General features: G+C 42.7%; 1 protein-coding gene across 1 annotated transcript in view; it reads right to left on the reverse strand.

Moving 5' to 3' along the window:
- LOC311105349 (fibroblast growth factor 13) overlaps positions 1-20134 on the reverse strand; it is a 175126-nt gene that overhangs the window by 145777 nt on the left and 9215 nt on the right. Inside the window, exons 3-4 of the mRNA XM_084147473.1 lie at positions 12246-12329; positions 9596-9764 (exon numbers count right to left, since the gene is read on the reverse strand). Coding sequence (XP_084003599.1) covers positions 9596-9644 — 49 coding nt within the window. The 5' untranslated portion in view covers positions 9645-9764; positions 12246-12329. The remainder of the gene's footprint in view (positions 1-9595; positions 9765-12245; positions 12330-20134) is intronic.

Below are 20134 nucleotides of genomic sequence, written 5' to 3' on the forward strand. Positions count from 1 at the left end.
CGCGACGATTGAGCAGCTTGCTTGTTTCAAGTTGAAAGACTCACTTATTCAACAGGAATAATGGGACGATTTCGAGAGTCATTTTTTTGTGTGGTTTAATGATTTGGGAGTTTAAACTACTGTGAATGGGGTTGTAATTTGGAATATTGAATTGAATATGGATATTAATTGAATGTATGCTTGTCAATTATAGCAAGTGTTTGTTTTATTAACTATAGCCTAATCAGAAAGGACAGTTACATAAATGTAACAGCGGACAGGCAATTATAATAGAGCTGTGGCAATTATTTGAATTGATAACAGAGGAAAGTGATTTAATAGGGAAGTGAGAATTTCAAATTTGAATTGTTTAGGTAGACTGGAATGAAAGTAATGTATTTTAATAATATGAATGCAAATATACTATTAGTTATTGGTGGTTTGTGAACAGACTTTACTAATACCATGTTTTAGTTCGCGGGTACAAGAGAGTTGTACTTGCTGGACTGTATCGAGCTGTAAGATACATTTTAAGCAGAAGTCTGAATAGTTGAATGGAAAACATTTATTTGACAAATTCTAATTGTTATTACTTTATTCTATAGTTTGCGTAACACCAGTGACATATGCAAATAGTTAATGAATTCTAAAACGATAATTTGTTTTCATTACGTGAACCAGTGGATTGCAAGTAGCTTTTACTATTATGCTGATGGGATAGCACCAACTTATTGTGGGTTCTAGATTTGTTAAACAACACATTTATATTTTAACTAAATTAATGCAATAGGCTACAATTATAACATTATCAGAAAAAGGCACAAGCTAATGCGAAACAGCTATTACCTATGTCATTGATCCAGTATTGATACCAGGATAATAGTAATAATAGAAATCTAGGTAGGAGAATTTAGGATAGGGACTAGCTGTCCAGATATAAACAAGTAAAAGAGAAAGCTAAAAACCAAGATTAGGGAATAAATGCCGAGATGAAGATTACTGATACGGGAAAAATAGAGTATGTCAATACAACTGGAGGGTTTTTGAAAAGTAGAGTAATGAGGATATTGATCGGGGAAAATAGGGTGTGGTCTAGTGACCCAAGGCTGAACAAACCACTGGGAATATACCTAATCACAGGAAAGCGAGAGTGGTTAAAAAAATGTGAGGTAACTTACAGGAAAGTAATGAGAAAGGGAATAAATTAAAAGAATATAGCACATAAGGACAGGAGAGAAACTATGTTATCTGAATGGGAAAAAAGAACCAGGAAAATAGCAACAAAATGGCCAAAGGAGGGAGCGTTTGATGTGGCGGTGTGTGAGGACATGGATACCCTAATAAAGAACTATAAAACAGGAGAGAGAGGGGAGAAAAGAAAGAAGAAGAGAGAGAAAGCGAGAGAAATCTTAAAAATATTTTGGGAGGAAGGAAAGAGTTGGAGGGACAGCATAGCCAAAGCTAGAAGGATAACAATGGAGAGGGAGAGTGAACCGAAAAAGGCTGGTTTAACTACACCACCACCATACACAGAAGGGGGGCAGTATTCTCAGGTTACAGGTCTAGTCTCAATAACAGGGAATGTAGAGATAGAAGAAGAAAAAGGGAAGCAACAGGCTTCCACACGAAATAAAGGAAAATAATCACATTTAGATATAGACTGTTATGGAGGACTGAAGAGTATGTTAAACAAATTGGAAAATTATGGGATAGATGGACAAGATGTTGATGGACAGAGCAAGTGGGATGATGCAAGTAATGACGAACTAAAACAGCTTGCTGACTCTGAGCAAGAACAGAGTGAAACAGAGGGACAATTATCACACCAAGGAGCCACAGGAGGCAAATATATAGTAACATAACTAGGTGAAGCACTGCAAGCCCACCTGGAAAAATCAAAGAGAAAATTAAGAAACAGAAGAACAATAAAAAAATAAAAAATAAATATAAATATGGAGCCCAGTATCCCATTTTGGTAAAGGGGACATGGGTTCACTATGTTCCCTGGGGGTCGCAGGACCTGGAAGGCCTGGTGACTAGACTGCCTAACCTGCATGAAGGAGCAGGGAAATGGATTAGAACATTTGAAGAACAAACAATGGGGAAGCTACTGGCGGTGGGAGACTTGAAGGCATTGCTGGCCAGGGTGGTGGGAGTGGGCAAAATGGAGGAACTGTTGCAGGCGGCTGGCCTCATACAGGCGGTGTGGAGGACGTTACTGGATGGAGTGGCCTTTGACAGTTATAGGCCAGGACTATGGCACACTCTGAGAATGGAGTATCCAGCCAAGATAGACCTTAAGGCACTGAGAGGGGAGCCATTGGGGGATAAAGAAAACACAGCAGGTTACCTGAAGGACCAGCTCAAAAAGTGGCGACAAGAAACAGAAAAAGATCCAGAGGGGGATCCACTGATGACAATACTGTTCAGGACATCATTGATGGAAGCAATGCCAACGCCTGTCAGAAGCAAACTGGAAGATGTGGTGGGACTAATGTCAAAGTCACACAAAGAGTTCTGTGACCATGTTATTCACGCAGTGGAAAAATACAGGAAGGACGAACAGAAACGGACAGAGCAGGAGAGAGACATTCAGAGAAAACTGACATGGATGCAGCTGGAAGAGCTGACAAGAAAGGACAAAAATAAAACACAAGCTCGAGTGATCGCTCCAGCGCCGCCGGAAGAGGGCACCATGGCACCTGTCATCCAGGGAGGTCAACAACCACCGCATCAGCAGCAAGGCCAAAGCGCTCCTGCCTTACCAGTAGTGAATGTGTACACACAACAATCCCCTAGACAATGGCAAAACAAAAATTACAGACCAAGGAATCAGTGGTACCGACCACAGCAGCAGACACATCAGAATGGTGGACCAAGAAGACCAGGTGTCTGCTGGAGGTGCAATCAATCAGGACATACAAGAAGGAATTATCCTACCAAGCCAATGGCAGCAGTCTGACACAGGCTCCACAGGGCCCAGTGAACCCGTGGGGAGGACCAAATCAGGGATACTAGGGGTGCCCAGGGAATCCTAAAGGGGAGGGTCAGCTAGTGGCAGTAACTATGCAGGCTGATGAAGAACCTATGCTGCAGGTTCAGGTGAATAATAGAGGCCCACCAATGATGATAGATACTGGAGCAACTTACTCATGTGTAAGTCCAAATTATGCCTCTCACCTCCCCATGTCAGGCAAATATGCAAAGATAATGCCGAGACCCTAGTGACGGAAGAAGGTCCTGAGCGAAAGGGACCAACGCCGGCCCGGAGTAGAGGCCCAGAAGCAGATGGTCATTATCACAACATTGAGGACCACTTGACCGCCCTTATGGCAACCTAGATTGTCTATATGGGGTAGTGGCAGGGGGTGTATGGGCCTGACATGGTTACAAAGCTCAACAGCAACAATTGGAGGATAGCTTAGAGGGAAACCTTCCGGACTTGTACCCAGTACCTGACTGGGCTCCTCGTCCTCATCGTGATGGTCAGACTATGAGGAAGATACATTGGTCTGAATATATATTCTTATAAAATGTAACCACAGATGGCAAAGCTAAGAATACGTTTATGCACATGCTTACATTCATTTTATGTTATTTTTTGTTTTATTGGTTGGGACTTATTTAAGTCCCAAAGGGGGGATATGTGGGGAATTTTTGGTTAACTACCCTATCTCACGTAGGGGCGGACAACATAAAAAACAATTATATTAATTATGCATGTTGTAGAATGAAACGCCTATATGCCTTAAATGCTTATGGATTAAGAACCAATTAAAGGGTTAAAACAGAGCAGAGACATTTATTTTGTGCAAATGCTGTGGTTCTGATCATGGATGGTTCCCTCTAGCTCCCTGCAGCTGGTCTGGGTATGTCAATAACATGTGATGGAGATAAAACTTCTCATTGTAGCTGTGTGGAGATGGGAGTAATAATGGAACTAGTGTTGTCACTTGTTTGTGCTTATGACCTGACACACAGTCACATGCACATAATCACAAGGAAAAACCATAGTGGCTCAAGGTCCAGGGAGGATGGCTGTTGGGACAGGCTTAAATGTATGTGGTTGAGAATGGATTATGGACATGACATGTGTAAACCATATTTAAGTATTAATTGATATGTTTTATAATGTGTTATGAAATGAGAAGGGTAAAACAGAATGAACATGATTGATACTTTGTACTCCAGATGCATGCCTGGATAGTGAATATAGTCAATACAGAGTGTGATTGTTCTTTAACGTATGTATGTATATAATGTTTTGAGTCACGCCACCAATATAATGAGATAAGTGACAGAGGCCCCATTTAGAGAAGCGCACGTAGCCCTCGTGAGTAAACAACATGTGGCACCGAAGGATGTTAATCATGTACAGTGGGGAAAAAAAGTATTTAGTCAGCCACCAATTGTGCAAGTTCTCCCACTTAAAAAGATGAGAGAGGCCAGTAATTTTCATCATAGGTACACGTCAACTATGACAGACAAAATGAGGAAAAAAAATCCAGAAAATCACATTGTAGGATTTTTTATGAATTTATTTGCAAATTATGGTGGAAAATAAGCATTTGGTCAATAACAAAAGTTTCTCAATACTTTGTTATATACCCTTTGTTGGCAATGACACAGGTCAAACGTTTTCTGTAAGTCTTCACAAGGTTTTCACACACTGTTGCTGGTATTTTGGCCCATTCCTCCATGCAGATCTCCTCTAGAGCAGTGATGTTTTGGGGCTGTCGCTGGGCAACACGGACTTTCAACTCCCTCCAAAGATTTTCTATGGGTTGAGATCTGGAGACTGGCTAGGCCACTCCAGGACCTTGAAATGCTTCTTACGAAGCCACTCCTTCGTTGCCCAGGTGGTGTGTTTGGGATCATTGTCATGCTGAAAGACCCAGCCACGTTTCATCTTCAATGCCCTTGCTGATGGAAGGAGGTTTTCACTCAAAATCTCACGTTACATGGCCCCATTCATTCTTTCCTTTACACGGATCAGTCGTCCTGGTCCCTTTGCAGAAAAACAGCCCCAAAGCATGATGTTTCCACCCCCATGCTTCACAGTAGGTATGGTGTTCTTTGGATGCAACTCAGCATTCTTTGTCCTCCAAACACGACGAGTTGAGTTTTTACCAAAAAGTTATATTTTGGTTTCATCTGACCATATGACATTCTCCCAATCCTCTTCTGGATCATCCAAATGCACTCTAGCAAACTTCAGACGGGCCTGGACATGTACTGGCTTAAGCAGGGGGACATGTCTGGCTCTGCAGGATTTGAGTCCCTGGCGGCGTAGTGTGTTACTGATGGTAGGCTTTGTTACTTTGGTCCCAGCTCTCTGCAGGTCATTCACTAGGTCCCCCCGTGTGGTTCTGGGATTTTTGCTCACCGTTCTTGTGATCATCTTGACCCCACGGGGTGAGATCTTGCGTGGAGCCCCAGATCGAGGGAGATTATCAGTGGTCTTGTATGTCTTCCATTTCCTAATAATTGCTCCCACAGTTGATTTCTTCAAACCAAGCTGCTTACCTATTGCAGATTCAGTCTTCCCAGCCTGGTGCAGGTCTACAATTTTGTTTCTGGTGTAAATTGACAGGTCTTTGGTCTTGGCCATAGTGGAGTTTGGAGTGTGACTGTTTGAGGTTGTGGACAGGTGTCATTTATACTGATAACAAGTTCAAACAGGTGCCATTAATACAGGTATCGAGTGGAGGACAGAGGAGCCTCTTAAAGAAAAAGTTACAGGTCTGTGAGAGCCAGAAATCTTGCTTGTTTGTAGGTGACCAAATACTTATTTTCCACCATAATTTGCAAATAAATTCATTAAAAATACTACAATGTGATTTTCTGGAATTTTTTTCCGCAATTTGTCTGTCATAGTTGACGTGTACCTATGATGAAAATTACAGGCCTCTCTCATATTTTTAAGTGGGAGAACTTGCACAATTGGTGGCTGACTAAATACTTTTTTTCCCCACTGTACATATAATGGAGTAACTGTGTAGTTTGTTTAAGCATGACTATGCATTGTGTCTGTATAAAAGGAGAGCTCCGAGTCAGGGAAAACAGATGTTCTGCAGACCATCTCGGCTTTCGTTGCTTCGTGTAATAAAAGTATATTTTCATTCTACAAAAACTCTGGAAGAACTTTTGATTTTTGACAAGTATAGTGATAATTATCCACGACAGTATTTGTTTCATTAGTCCATTGTTGACATAGTCCCAAAATGTTTTGCTTGTCAGCAATCAAGTTTAAGATATGCAACTTTTTAAATATAGAAATCATCCTCATATGATGCAACATATGACGCATCATATGATGCAAAACGCAGCATCATATGAGTTTTCCTTTAAACTGAGATTAATTTAAACAAGTAGAATGTTTAATGCAGATTGAATTTAGATTTTTTTTATTACAATTTTTTAGCATACAGCTCAGTATTTGTATTATTTATTTTACAGCCTTTTTTGCTCATCTTTATAAACAGTGCCAATAACTTAGGAGGTGACTGTAAGATCAAGTCTATGTATTTTAGTATTTTGATTAAATGCTATACTGTACGTATACTGTACTAAAGGATCACTTCCCAGCGACTGGTTGGTGGTTTAGCTCCATGACATCACCCAACAGCAGCGTTGAGTTAATAACATAACCACATCATGGTGATTTGGTGTAAAAGACGACAAGCCACTTTAGGCACTATTCTAATCTCCTCCATTTTCTTTGCTGAAATCGATCCCATCCTATTTAAAGTGGGCTTCCGAGAGAGCTAGCCAGCTACTAGATCAAAAGACGGTAATGATACTGTAGGCAGCGTGTTGTTTAGCCAGAGATTAGCGCAGGTGTCACAGTAACGCAGGGAAGAGCTGACTCCTTTGTGATTCATAAAGCAGTGACTCCAAACTCCCACTCCTCTGGATATTTATTGATTGGCCAATGTTGCTGGCCAGCTGAATTAATATGGCGGCAAATATGCAAGACTTATGCCTTCTGCTCGGCATGGTTAGGCCGTTCCAGAGGCAGGCATGAATCCAATGTCTGACTCTGACAGACACAACCCAAGAGGTCTGAGTCTATAAAAATGCAGGCCCCAAAGAAGCCTGGGAGAGAGAAAGTACTATGTTACACTTTTGATGAGTGCATTATAGAGATGAATACAACTTCATTGTCCATTATCACTTGGAACTTGGGCTTTTTGCTGTGTTACGTTATTCCCAAACCCACAACACAACACATACAATCCCAAGAGACTTTGTCAGAAGACCAGAAAAGAGGGTCAAGAAAGGTCATTGATTTCCCAGGCTCTGGGATGCTATGGTTGAGGCCGGGATATAGTGGCTATGTCATGGGGCTTTGACGCACCACTTTGTCTGGAAAATTCAGGCTCACCAGGGCGTGTGGAGGCTAACACAAAATAATTTGCCTGCCTTGATAATAGAGGGCTGCTGTATCCCTGCCTAAGACTGTTCGCTCTCTGCCGTCTGTAATCACATGTACTAGAACAGGATGTGCTCCTATCATTTGAAGCAGTGAAGCATGTCCTTTCACTGAGTGAGCCAACGCACGGAGAATAGATAGCATTTCTTCTTATCCCTCTATTCTGTTACCGTCCTGTCACTCACAAGGGGCGTCTTACCCTGCTCCCTTTAATTGGAACAGAGAGCTTTGGGGCTCGATTTAATCCGTAGCGCTGAAGATCCGCGCGATTTAAATTTAAATGCAATGTTCCCGCATTCGCAGAGACTGCATTCACGGTAAACGTTGCATATGTGGGCTCAATCGTAAATTACTTTTACATTTCAATCGCGCTATAACGCGGAACTTCAGCACTACGGATTGAATCGAGACCCTTAAAAAACACAAAGAGTCAGAGCTTTTGGTGAGATGTGCTAACATTTTGTCCCACTGTTACGCAAGCGTAGGGCTTAATCTAAGCCTGGAACTTCATTCCATTATTTCCAGGGTTTAAATCCCTTCCCTCAATCCCATATTGTTCTTAAAAAGAGCAGTGGAATTGATCTAAAGCTTAACTCCAAAGACAGTTAATAAAAAGTGATGGTCATATGGACAACTATTGACATCTCTAATACATTGTGCTATGTGCCTAGTGGATCGTTCACTCATCCTCTGTAAGTGCTGGCTAGTGTCTGAGGCTCAACTAAAATAAAATTGATAAAAACCTGAATTAATCTAACCACCTCTGATGAAAAATGGGATTCAACACAGACCTAGGGGTCTGGGAATTGCAATGGTAACTTGAGGTGAAAACATCTCAATGAGTGAAAGCATGCACAAGTCAACTGCATTAGGCTGCAAGTCCAATTTACCCGGCAAATAATAAAGCAATGCTCAGAATAGAAAAAGGAACAAAATAATTTGAGGACAAACAAAAATATCCACGCTCTGGAGCTGGAGAAATTTCACAGATTAACATGTTTGGAATATAGTCTATTAGACAACAATATATGCGGTCAACAGATTGAAACGTATATATGTTTAGGGCGAATAGCCCAGTATTTACCAAATTAAGTTGGAAACATGACAACCAGGGAAGGTAGTGGTTATAATTCAAATAGAATATTTACTTTAATCACAATACAATTTTAATACGCAGATAATCAAAACGAACATTCCTTTCAATGGAATCATAGGCTATTGATATTTTCAACATAGCCTACTAATATAAATCAGATTAATCCTGAATAAATTATTTTGTAATTGGATATGACTCCACATTGACTGCCTCTTTGTCAGTTTCCAGCTGTTGGATAGATTCTGTTTTGATGGGTTGCCTTGCCATCGATTGCCTCAATTGACAAAATACGCAATCAAAACAAAGGGATAAAAGCCTGTGCGTGCCAGCGGGAAAACTGTCGCACACAACCTCGATGTAGTGCGCGCACAGATTTATCTCTCAGAGGTTTCTCTGGCAACCCTGCCTCCCCTTTGTCTCCATGGCAATGGTTCACCAGTTTACATCCCGACACGAAGCGATGCTTTTCTAGAGACATGCAGAAGAGGCACATTTTTATGCAATAAGTCATTAGCGCACGAGGTACCAAAACAAATGGTGTGCTCACGTCATCACTTGGCATGGAACACCCCTGTGTATGATTAGGATGTGATGTTGAGCGCTTGGCAAATGCAAACCCGCGTAAAAGGTGCAAGCAAGAACAACAGGGGGACATTTCAACAGGATGCCAGTGACATTGTTGTTCACTGCCATCACGTTAAAGCGACAGCACGACCATTCTTCATGTAGGTTTACCAATGCTCATTTATATGCACTACTCTGTTTGATTTTTATTGTATTTAGTTTTGTATGAATTGATTACTATTTGCAGATATTTTTGTTTAAATAATGAAACCAATAAATAGTATAGGTTATAAGTAGGTTATAACATTTTCTAAATGTAGATGGCTACAGGTCGGGTCTGAAACGAGACCAGCTAGACACATCTCCGTTGTTATGACGCGCCATTCAGTAGCTGACCTACTATTGTTTTCAGAAATCTCAAAGGGCGAGCAGAGGATGTGTGGGAGATGAATGAGCGCACGGTCGCTTTAAACCAGTGATTTAGGGGCAGCAATCTGTGCGTTGCAAGGATCGCTTCTTACCCTTGGAAGCATCCTTATCTTCTTTTGGCTTCGCCACTTTTCCGCTCATAGATCCCAGTTTGGACGTGTAATTCCCGATTTAGACAAGAATGGAAATACTTTCAATCGCTTGCAGACAGTTTCTTCAATGAAATCCTTTCCAAAGGTACCAGGTGCTGAGATAAGGGTTCTGTTAGACAATTAGAAAACAGTGCAATTAGTCTTTAAGATTCAATTTTGATGAAACAAGTTGTATCAAGAGAGGACTACAAAATAAAGCAAACCTGTGAGGCTATTATGATTCATTGTATGGCGCAGGCTATCAATGGATGTATCCAGTTATTGATACATTCTACTCACATAGCCTACACAATTGAGTTCACAAAAGCGCATGTGGAAAATTGGTAAAGAAACGCGGTTGTCTACATGAACCATTACATCACAAAAGCGTTTGAATCATTTAAATACTATATTTTCTTACCTTATCTCGTCCACGTTTTCTGCTACATCAATGCACATTGATAAAGAAAAACGCTTCCAACATGAATACCGCTATGCTGCATGCAAAAATAACCACCTCGTCGGATGTGACAAAGGAACTGACCAGAAAACTACGAAAATAAGAGCAGGGCTTCAAAGCGCGTGTCAGTCGACGTCAGAGAAAAACGGAAAGGGCATCAAATTAAGATTACCTCTAAGGAGCAACCGTCTACACATGTGGTATCCGCAAATGCCAACCACAACCGACGTAACCTGGCTTTCTTGAAGCCTATAGTGACTATTCTATTCAACATGAGCTCTTCCAAGGCATCTCATACGCCGGCAAATAGCACACAGATCAACAGGATCCACAAAGTGAGCGCTGTATTCCATCCCTAACACATATGCACAGTCGATTATGTTAAGTTTAGCTCTATGCGTTTTGTAAAAGCCATGCATTTAGGGAATGAAAATCAATTGTTTAAAGTCCGCTTGCACTAAACGCGCGCGTTGGAGTAGCGGTGTTGACCAGCCCGAGGCGTCAAGTAGCCTACTGTAGAATCAAGAAGAGCCGCGGGGTAGCAGATTACGCAGCATTGACAAGCACCATCTATTCAATTGTTTGCTTGTTGTATGCTAGAGTTGACTTATAAAACAGTCTGAAGGAAACCAATAGCCAAAATAAGCGCGTTGTTTTTTTTGCCTACATATAGCCTAACCAACTTTCACGATATAAATACATTACATGATATTATGGTTAGCCATATGCTATTGGAATCATCTGTAAAATTAGAAACAATTCAGTGATTAAGAAATTAAATAAGCTTTGGCGACATAGGGTGTTATTTGGGCTAGACCTTTACGCACACGTGCCAATTACCGAATCAACAGCCCGCAAAAGACGCTCTTTATGTAAAATATCGTTGACATACATTATGTCACAGACCAGCCAATTCATCTGATAACTTACAGTATTAGATGTCTAGTCAAAAGTAGTCCAAGCAAGCATATAGCCATAAGTAGGAGTCCACGGAAACTGGAGCAAGTCTCAAGACACTAAACGAAATAACTCACCTGGATACGCGAGATGGTGAGGCAGAAACTGTTGGGTGAATGTCAGAGCACTTGCCTACAGAATATGTCTGAAGTGAATGCGTAAACATTCACCCAAAGTTCCAGATGTTAACGGATAAATAGGAAAGTCTGCTTGTAAGATATTGCTTCAATAGGTTATTCCTTTTCAAAATTGGTGCTTTAAAAACCTTTAAGTTTTGCTGCGCTGACAGATACGCAGTGCAAGGCAAACATTAGCCAATAATGCGTGTACATGTCAATATCTGGGGGAAATACTGTGAAGGAGAGATGCCAGTGCAAGCATTATTATAATTGTCTGCACCGTTATTCGCATTAACATGCTTGCGTCCTGTGAAGTTATAATTACCTTTAGTTGTCTAGTTGGTCGTTGATTAATTTGATCAATCATTTATCAACAGGTGCAACGAAAAAATGAACAATCATAATCAATAAAAAATAGTGGGCAAATAGGCCTACACGCACAATTTAGGGAAGCACCTATTTTACGCAACACAAATGTGAACGGGGACTCGTCCGTACAAAGACACCAGGCAACAAAACGCTCTAGCGCTGAAGCCCTCATCACGAGTTTATACATCCACAATATATATTCGTATGACAGCGGATGAACTAACGGGATTATGGAAATTAATGTTCGTTATGGCTGGTGTATGTACACGGTCGTCAACCCTTACATTCCTGTCACTGGGCCAATAACGCCGCGCAAAAACTTCAGTAGGCTATCACAATGCCAAAAGCCATGGTAATGTAGCTGTCTACAATTTGAAATGTTTGATTTCATAACAAACAGTGCATGCACTGATAGTGTATAAATGTAGTTTATTAGACTATGTTGCTTGTTTTTAATGTTTAAGATTTGCAAACAACTCAACAGCACCTCACTTTATGATGATCTCATTGGGGTTTATAAAACATTTTGCAAAAAAGGGAGCCTTAATCGCCTATAGCTGTAATCACGACGTAGGCTACCTGACAAAATAATTATCATGTAATTAGTCCTACGTAATTTAAGTGACATTTTGTTATAAAGTGGGAGTGTTTTGTCTTGCTACTGAATTAGATCAGAACAGTCATCATGCAGAAACTGTGTCCTTACCTTATGCTGAGAGTGAATTATAGAAACAGTTATGGTCAGCGTTGACACCTCATTTAACACCTGTTAAATGTGCATTCAGTCCTCCTAGACAGACGATCAATGTGTGTTAATCAAATCGAAAGCTCCAGACGCAAAATCCCGAACCTTTTGATAAACTAACCTCGTAAAATTGCCTTGTAAATAACTTGTCCCCCTCTAGCTTGTATCAAGACGTAGAACTACAAAGTATGGTCCTAGATCGACCCCTGCATGCGTTGTGTCACATCACCTGGCCTGGCAGGTTTAAAAAAAAAAAAAAAAAGGAAACTGGACACCTTTTCAGCTTTCTTTGCTCATCCTCTAGTCTGTCAAGTTATTTAAAGTACTACCGACTGTAGCTGCCGATGTCGACCTGAGATTCCCTTCTGCCTCTAGGCGGGAAGAATAGGACTAACTGGCCAATATAGACCCTGCAACATTTAAATCATGGAATTTAGTTATGTATGTATTTTCCCACACATCATTCTTTCATCATTACATTGTTTTTAGTTGACATCTAAAATAACACAAAAAACATTAAACACTGAAAATAAACCTTGAAAGCTGTAAGTCGCTCTGGATAAGAGCGTCTGCTAAATGACTAAAATGTAAAATGTAAAGCACTCCAACCAATAAAGAGCAGTCTAGACAAAAGGCAAATACGTTCAGAAAATACTGTGTGGAAATACCTTTAAAAAACATTATTTTAGCCACCTTTTGTTGCTTATAGGCATAGCCTTCTGTTTGAGGATGGTTTGTGATAGGGTTTGGGTCATTTTTCTCTATCCTTTTCCTACTTGCAAAATGCCAGGCAAGATATTACTTCCTGACATAAATGTTTTTTGTTGTTGTTGGTCACAGGCCATCAGGAGGCTGAAAAGCAGGCCACCCGTTCAGTCGCATGACGCACAGCACAGGTTGTGATGAGGTAAGTCCACTGAGTAACTGCTCTCTGCTCCCTGACTCAAAGGCCATGAGAAGTTGCATACTTAATTTTTTTATTTTTTATTTAACCTTTATTTAACCAGGTAAGCCAGTTGAGAACAGGTTCTCATTTACAACTGCGACCTGGCCAAGATACAGTGGGGAAAAAAAGTATTTAGTCAGCCACCAATTGTGCAAGTTCTCCCACTTAAAAAGATGAGAGAGGCCTGTAATTTTCATCATAGGTACACGTCAACTATGACAGACAAATTGAGAAAAAAAAATCCTAAAAATCACATTGTAGGATTTTTTATGAATTTATTTGCAAATTATGGTGGAAAATAAGTATTTGGTCACCTACAAACAAGCAAGATTTCTGGCTCTCACAGACCTGTAACTTCTTCTTTAAGAGGCTCCTCTGTCCTCCACTCGTTACCTGTATTAATGGTACCTGTTTGAACTTGTTATCAGTATAAAAGACACCTGTCCACAACCTCAAACAGTCACACTCCAAACTCCACTATGGCCAAGACCAAAGAGCTGTCAAAGGACACCAGAAACAAAATTGTAGACCTGCACCAGGCTGGGAAGACTGAATCTGCAATAGGTAAGCAGCTTGGTTTGAAGAAATCAACTGTGGGAGCAATTATTAGGAAATGGAAGACATACAAGACCACTGATAATCTCCCTCGATCAGGGGCTCCACGCAAGATCTCACCCCGTGGGGTCAAAATGATCACAAGAACGGTGAGCAAAAATCCCATAACCACACGGGGGGACCTAGTGAATGACCTGCAGAGAGCTGGGACCAAAGTAACAAAGCCTACCATCAGTAACACACTACGCCGCCAGGGACTCAAATCCTGCAGTGCCAGACGTGTCCCCCTGCTTAAGCCAGTACATGTCCAGGCCCATCTGAAGTTTGCTAGAGTGCATTTGGATGATCCAGAAGAGGATTGGGATAATGTCATATGGTCAGATGAAACCAAAATATAAATTTTTGGTAAAAACTCAACTCGTCATATTTGGAGGACAAAGAATGCTGAGTTGCATCCAAAGAACACCATACCTACTGTGAAGCATGGGGGTGGAAACATCATGCTTTGGGGCTGTTTTTCTGCAAAGGGACCAGGACGACTGATCCGTGTAAAGGAAAGAATGAATGGGGCCATGTATCGTGAGATTTTGAGTGAAAACCTCCTTCCATCAGCAAGGGCATTGAAGATGAAACGGGGCTGGGTCTTTCAGCATGACAATGATCCCAAACACACCGCCCGGGCAACGAAGGAGTGGCTTCGTAAGAAGCATTTCAAGGTCCTGCAGTGGCCTAGCCAGTCTCCAGATCTCAACCCCATAGAAAATCTTTGGAGGGAGTTGAAAGTCCGTGTTGTCCAGCGACAGCCCCAAAACATCACTGCTCTAGAGGAGATCTGCATTGAGGAATGGGCCAAAATACCAGCAACAGTGTGTGAAAACCTTGTGAAGACTTACAGAAAACGTTTGACCTGTGTCATTGCCAACAAAGGGTATATAACAAAATATTGAGAAACTTTTGTTATTGACCAAATACTTATTTTCCATCATCATTTGCAAATAAATTCATTAAAAATCCTACAATGTGATTTTCTGGAATTTGTTTTCTCATTTTGTCTTTCATAGTTGACGTGTACCTATGATGAAAATTACAGGCCTCTCTCATCTTTTTAAGTGGGAGAACTTGCACAATTGGTGGCTGACTAAATACTTTTTTTCCCCACTGTAAAGTAAAGCAGTGCGATAAAAACAACAACACAGAGTTACATATGGGGTAAAACAAAACAAAGTCAAAAACACCACAGAAAATATATATACAGTGTGTGCAAATGTAGCAAGTTATGGAGGTAAGGCAATAAATAGGCCATAGTGCAAAATAATTACAATTAGTATTAACACTGGAATGATAGATGTGCAAGAGATGATGTGCAAATAGAGATACTGGGGTGCAAATTAGCAAAATAAATAACAATTTGGGGATGAGGTGGTTGAGTGGGCTAATTTCAGAAGGGCTGTGTACAGGTGCAGTGATCGGTAAGGTGCTCTGACAACTGATGCTTAAAGTTAGTGAGGGAGATAAGAGTCTCCAGCTTCAGAGATTTTTGCAGTTCATTCCAGTCACTGGCAGCAGAGAACTGGAAAGAATGGCGGCCAAAGGAGGTGTTGGCTTTGGGGATGACCAGTGAGATATACCTGCTGGAGCGCATACTACGGGTGGGTGTTGCTATGGTGACCAATGAGCTAAGATAAGGCGGAGATTTGCCTAGCAGTGATTTATAGATGGCCTGGAGCCAGTGGGTTTGGCGACGAATATGTAGTGAGGACCAACAAAAGCGTACAGGTCACAGTGGTGGGTAGTATATGGGGCTTTGGTGACAAAACGGATGGCACTGTGATAGACTACATCCAATTTGCTGAGTAGAGTGTTGGAGGCTATTTTGTAAATGACATCGCCGAAGTCAAGGATCGGTAGGATAGTCAGTTTTACGAGGGCATGTTTGGCAGCATGAGTGAAGGAGGCTTTGTTGTGAAATAGGTAGCCGATTCTAGATTTAACTTTGGATTGGAGATGCTTAATGTGAGTCGGGAAGGAGTTTTTACAGTCTAACCAGACACCTAGGTATTTGTAGTTGTCCACATACTCTAGGTCAGACCCGTCGAGAGTAGTGATTCTAGTCGGGTGGGCGGGTGCCAGCAGCGTTCGATTGAAGAGCATGCATTTAGTTTTACTAGTGTTTAAGAGCAGTTGGAGGCTACAGAAGGAGTGTTGTATGGCACTGAAGCTCGTTTGGAGGTTTGTTAACACAGTGTCCAATGAAGGGCCAGATGTATACAAAATGGTGTCGTCTGCGTAGAGGTGGATCTGAGAGTCACCAGCAGCAAGAGCGACATCATTGATATACACAGAGAAAAGAGTCGGCCCAAGAATTGAACCCTGTGGCAACCCCATAGAGACTGCCATAGGTCCAGACAACAGGCCCTCTGATTTGACACATTAAACTCTAAAACCTCTGACAGGTATCACACCTGTCAGAAGGAGTAATACTAATAGTTTTGCTGGAGAGGAAGTGAAGTGTACATTTTTTTAGCTCTGTCTTGATACCCAATATCAATGTTTGTTTGTGATACATGAGCCTACCCCTGTGTTTCACAATTCCCCAAATGAACCCTCAGCATGCTGGGTCACTGTTTCCACAAACAATAATAAGACTTTCTTCAGGGGAGACCAGGGAAAAGCCTAACATCCCAGGCCAACAGTGTGGACCAGATAAGCATTGTGGGAGTGTTATTAGCCTAGTACTTGAAGGTAGCAGTGGTGATGAGGTTCCTGTTGTCATGCGCATCTGAATAGTTATGGTCCCTCGTAAGTTTGATAGACCTGGTTCCTTATTAGTATTCATTGAAACAGAGAGAGAGGTCATAACTAGGGGGATTGTTCTTCCATCCTGACTATCTGAGCAGAGATACAGAGATGTGGAGACTCGGGATCAATGGGATCTGCCCACACTCCGTAAGCCAGGGGTAAGAGAGGTTACTGTGGGCCTGAATAATGCCATGAGGCCAATGACTGGATGTGTTCATAAAATAGACCACAATTCCTCAGTTAACCCACAGCCTAGGGGCCTGGACAAATGCATGTCACTACAGGACAACAGGACCGTTGGTTACCTGGCACAATACAACACCCCTAACTAGTTGAAAATGATACACCGTCAACCTGTCATCTTTGTCAATAGTCACACGCATCTCCAACGTTATCCTTTCACAGTCTGTTTGGTGATACAAAATGGTGACGCAGTTGAAGAATGAGAGAGAACATTTAGTAATGTGTCTGCAGGTTAGTGAAATCCCTCAAGTGCGTCTTTGGCTCTGCAGGTTCCTACTGTATTATCACTTATTCATCAAGTCCAAACAGAGGCGTTCACACATTCCCTACCCACAGGACTAGTAGACAGCTGCTCCCATTTAACCAACAAAGACGCCGAGGTCCCAGAACCCAGGCGCATGAAAATACTGTGATGCTGGGATTCTGATGATATAACCCAGAGCCGTGTTAGAGAGAGGGACTGTGGATGATGCTCTATAGTGTGTTATTCAGACAGCCACTAACTTGTATGTCTATGATTTAGGCCTATTTTTGGTTGGACTCTGGCCAGCCACCACCAATGGGGGTATTCCTAACAAACCAAATACAGATGGTGAGCTGAGAGGGGGAAGGGATAAAAGTGGAACAATGTAATGTCTGTGGTAAACGTTTTAAAGTCTATTATACATAATTTATAACATACTTCTGTCTATTCACGCTACGCTGCTATAGTATCACATCTGTATAACCAGTTAATGACCCAGGAGAAACTATAGTGAGCCTTATAGTATAAAGTCAATAAGTAGGAGGTGACATGGAGTGCTTACTCAGCAGCCTACAGCCTTTGTTCCTGTGCTTGTAAATGTCACTGGGTGGTGTTCCTGCTGTGTCCATGACCTGTGCTGCCTGGCTGCACGCCCTCTGACCTTTCAGAGCAACGCCTCTCTCCTTCTCCTCTCTCTGTCCCTGTGTAGAGGAGAGACTCAATCAGAACCATTAAACACTACATTATATACACTCGCTCATGTATTCACTCATGTCACTGTCACGTGTCCCTTCCAAGCCATAGTGTTATCCCTCAAAGCCTTTTTTTACCCATACTCAAGGGTCATGCTAGGTTTTTTGTTCCATTGTGTCAGGAAAATGCACTGTCAATCATGACCCAAAAGATTGGTCTGTTTATTAAGGTATGTCCACGAGTGAGTGCCCTTGGAGCGCTGCCTGTCCTTGCTGAAGGGATGAACAGATGGTATTCCAGGGAGTGACAGTTATCCAAGTGTTGATGTAAAGCCCTTCCCTGACCTCCACCCACTAACCATCATAAGATTCCATGACATGTCAGTTCAGTTAAGGGAATCATATGTTAAAATGAAAGCCCCACCGCCGTAAACATATTAAAGTGTCATGGTCTTATCTGGTTTCCATGAAGGCATAAAAGGCATTCTAATTCCTAGTGTGTGTGCGTGCGCGCTTACATGCATGTGTGTGTGTGTGTTCCTATTGCCCTTGGAGTGCCAGTGTTAACCCCCTCCACCCCACAGTGCTTATTCACCACGGCAATCAATTCAAAATCTATTTCCCATCCCCAGGACAACACCTACACAGCTCTGTACACAGAGCACATATATACAGTACATCTGATGGACAGAATAGCATGGAGCAGAGCTTGGCTGAGGAGGGCTGAGCAGAGGGCTGAGGAGAGGGAGAGAAGGGGCTGATAAAAGGGAAAGAAGAGGGCTGAGGAGAGGGAGAGAAGGGGCTGAGGAGAGGGCAGAGGAGAGGGAGAGAAGGGGCTGATGAGAGGGAGAGGAGGGCTGAGGAGAGGGAGAGAATGAGCTGAGGAGAGGGCAGAGAAGAGGGAGAGGAGAGGGCAGAGAAGAGGGAGAGAAGGGGCTGAGGAGAGGGAGAGAAGGGGCTGAGGAGAGGGAGAGAAGGGGCTGAGGAGAGGGAGAGAAGGAGCTGAGGAGGGCAGAGGAGAGGGAGAGAAGGAGCTGAGGAGGGCAGAGGAGAGGGAGAGAAGGGGCTGAGGAGGGCAGAGAAGAGGGAGAGAAGGAGCTGAGGAGGGCAGAGGAGAGGGAGAGAAGGAGCTGAGGAGGGCAGAGGAGAGGGAGAGAAGGAGCTGAGGAGGGCAGAGGAGAGGGAGAGAAGGGGCTGAGGAGAGGGCAGAGGAGAGGGAGAGAAGGAGCTGAGGAGGGCAGAGGAGAGGGAGAGAAGGAGCTGAGGAGGGCAGAGGAGAGGGAAAGAAGGAGCTGAGGAGGGCAGAGGAGAGGGAGAGAAGGAGCTGATGAGGGCAGAGGAGAGGGAGAGAAGGAGCTGAGGAGGGCAGAGGAGAGGGAGAGAAGGAGCTGAGGAGGGCAGAGGAGAGGGAGAGAAGGAGCTGAGGAGGGCAGAGGAGAGGGAGAGAAGGAGCTTAGGAGGGCAGAGGAGAGGGAGAGAAGGAGCTGAGGAGGGCAGAGGAGAGGGAGAGAAGGGGCTGAGGAGGGCAGAGGAGAGGAAGTGGGTTGATTTGATACTCCAAACGCACTGAAAATCACCCGTGGTGATGTTGGGGGAGACAGTATTAGAGCTGTGAGGGATCCGTCTTAAAATATATTTCTCGAACAGTCAGGGAGAGGAGAGGAGAGAGAGAGGAGAGAGAGGAGAGAGAGAGAGAGGAGAGAGAGGCAATGGAGGGAGATTTATGCCCCGGCGTTGCACTGCACTGGGGTTTTTAGTCAGATGCCTTTGTTTGCCGCTGTTGGCTTGAGCCGTGCTCTGGGGAAGGCTGATAAGAGAATTACAACACTGCTTCCATTACGCTGATACTGATGATGTCAACACATGCCTAGGACTGTGTTCAATCTGTGCATATACTTTGGGTGGGCTTTTGTTCCAGAGCAAACTGTGTCCTACAGTATACTGTGTTATGGTGCACTGTACGGTAGGCTAGAGCTAAGCTACGGCATATGCAAAATACTTTTTTTGCAGCCATTGCAATAAAGTTCATGGAGTATTCCTTGTGGCTAGATGACAACGGCTATATCAGGTTTACTGTGCTCTAGAAATGGAGCTCAGATAATCTTCTGGAAAGTATGTAATTACATAATATATACATCCTTATCTCACCACTGTACTATTCTGAACACCCCATACATCTAACGCTGTTCCACCTGCTAGTATATATCTGACCCCATGCAGTGCATTGCATGAGCAGGCAACTGACCCCACTCCTATAGGTCACCACCGGGTCACCAGTTGTTTCTGCCGCTAGAGGTTGGGGTCAATTTGCGTGAAATGACACTGCATTTCTGTCACATCACCACCATCACCCTCACAACAAATGACTCCA

This window comes from Coregonus lavaretus, assembly GCF_964263955.1.
Source record: "Coregonus lavaretus genome assembly, chromosome: 29".
Classification (NCBI taxonomy): Eukaryota; Metazoa; Chordata; class Actinopteri; order Salmoniformes; family Salmonidae; genus Coregonus; species Coregonus lavaretus.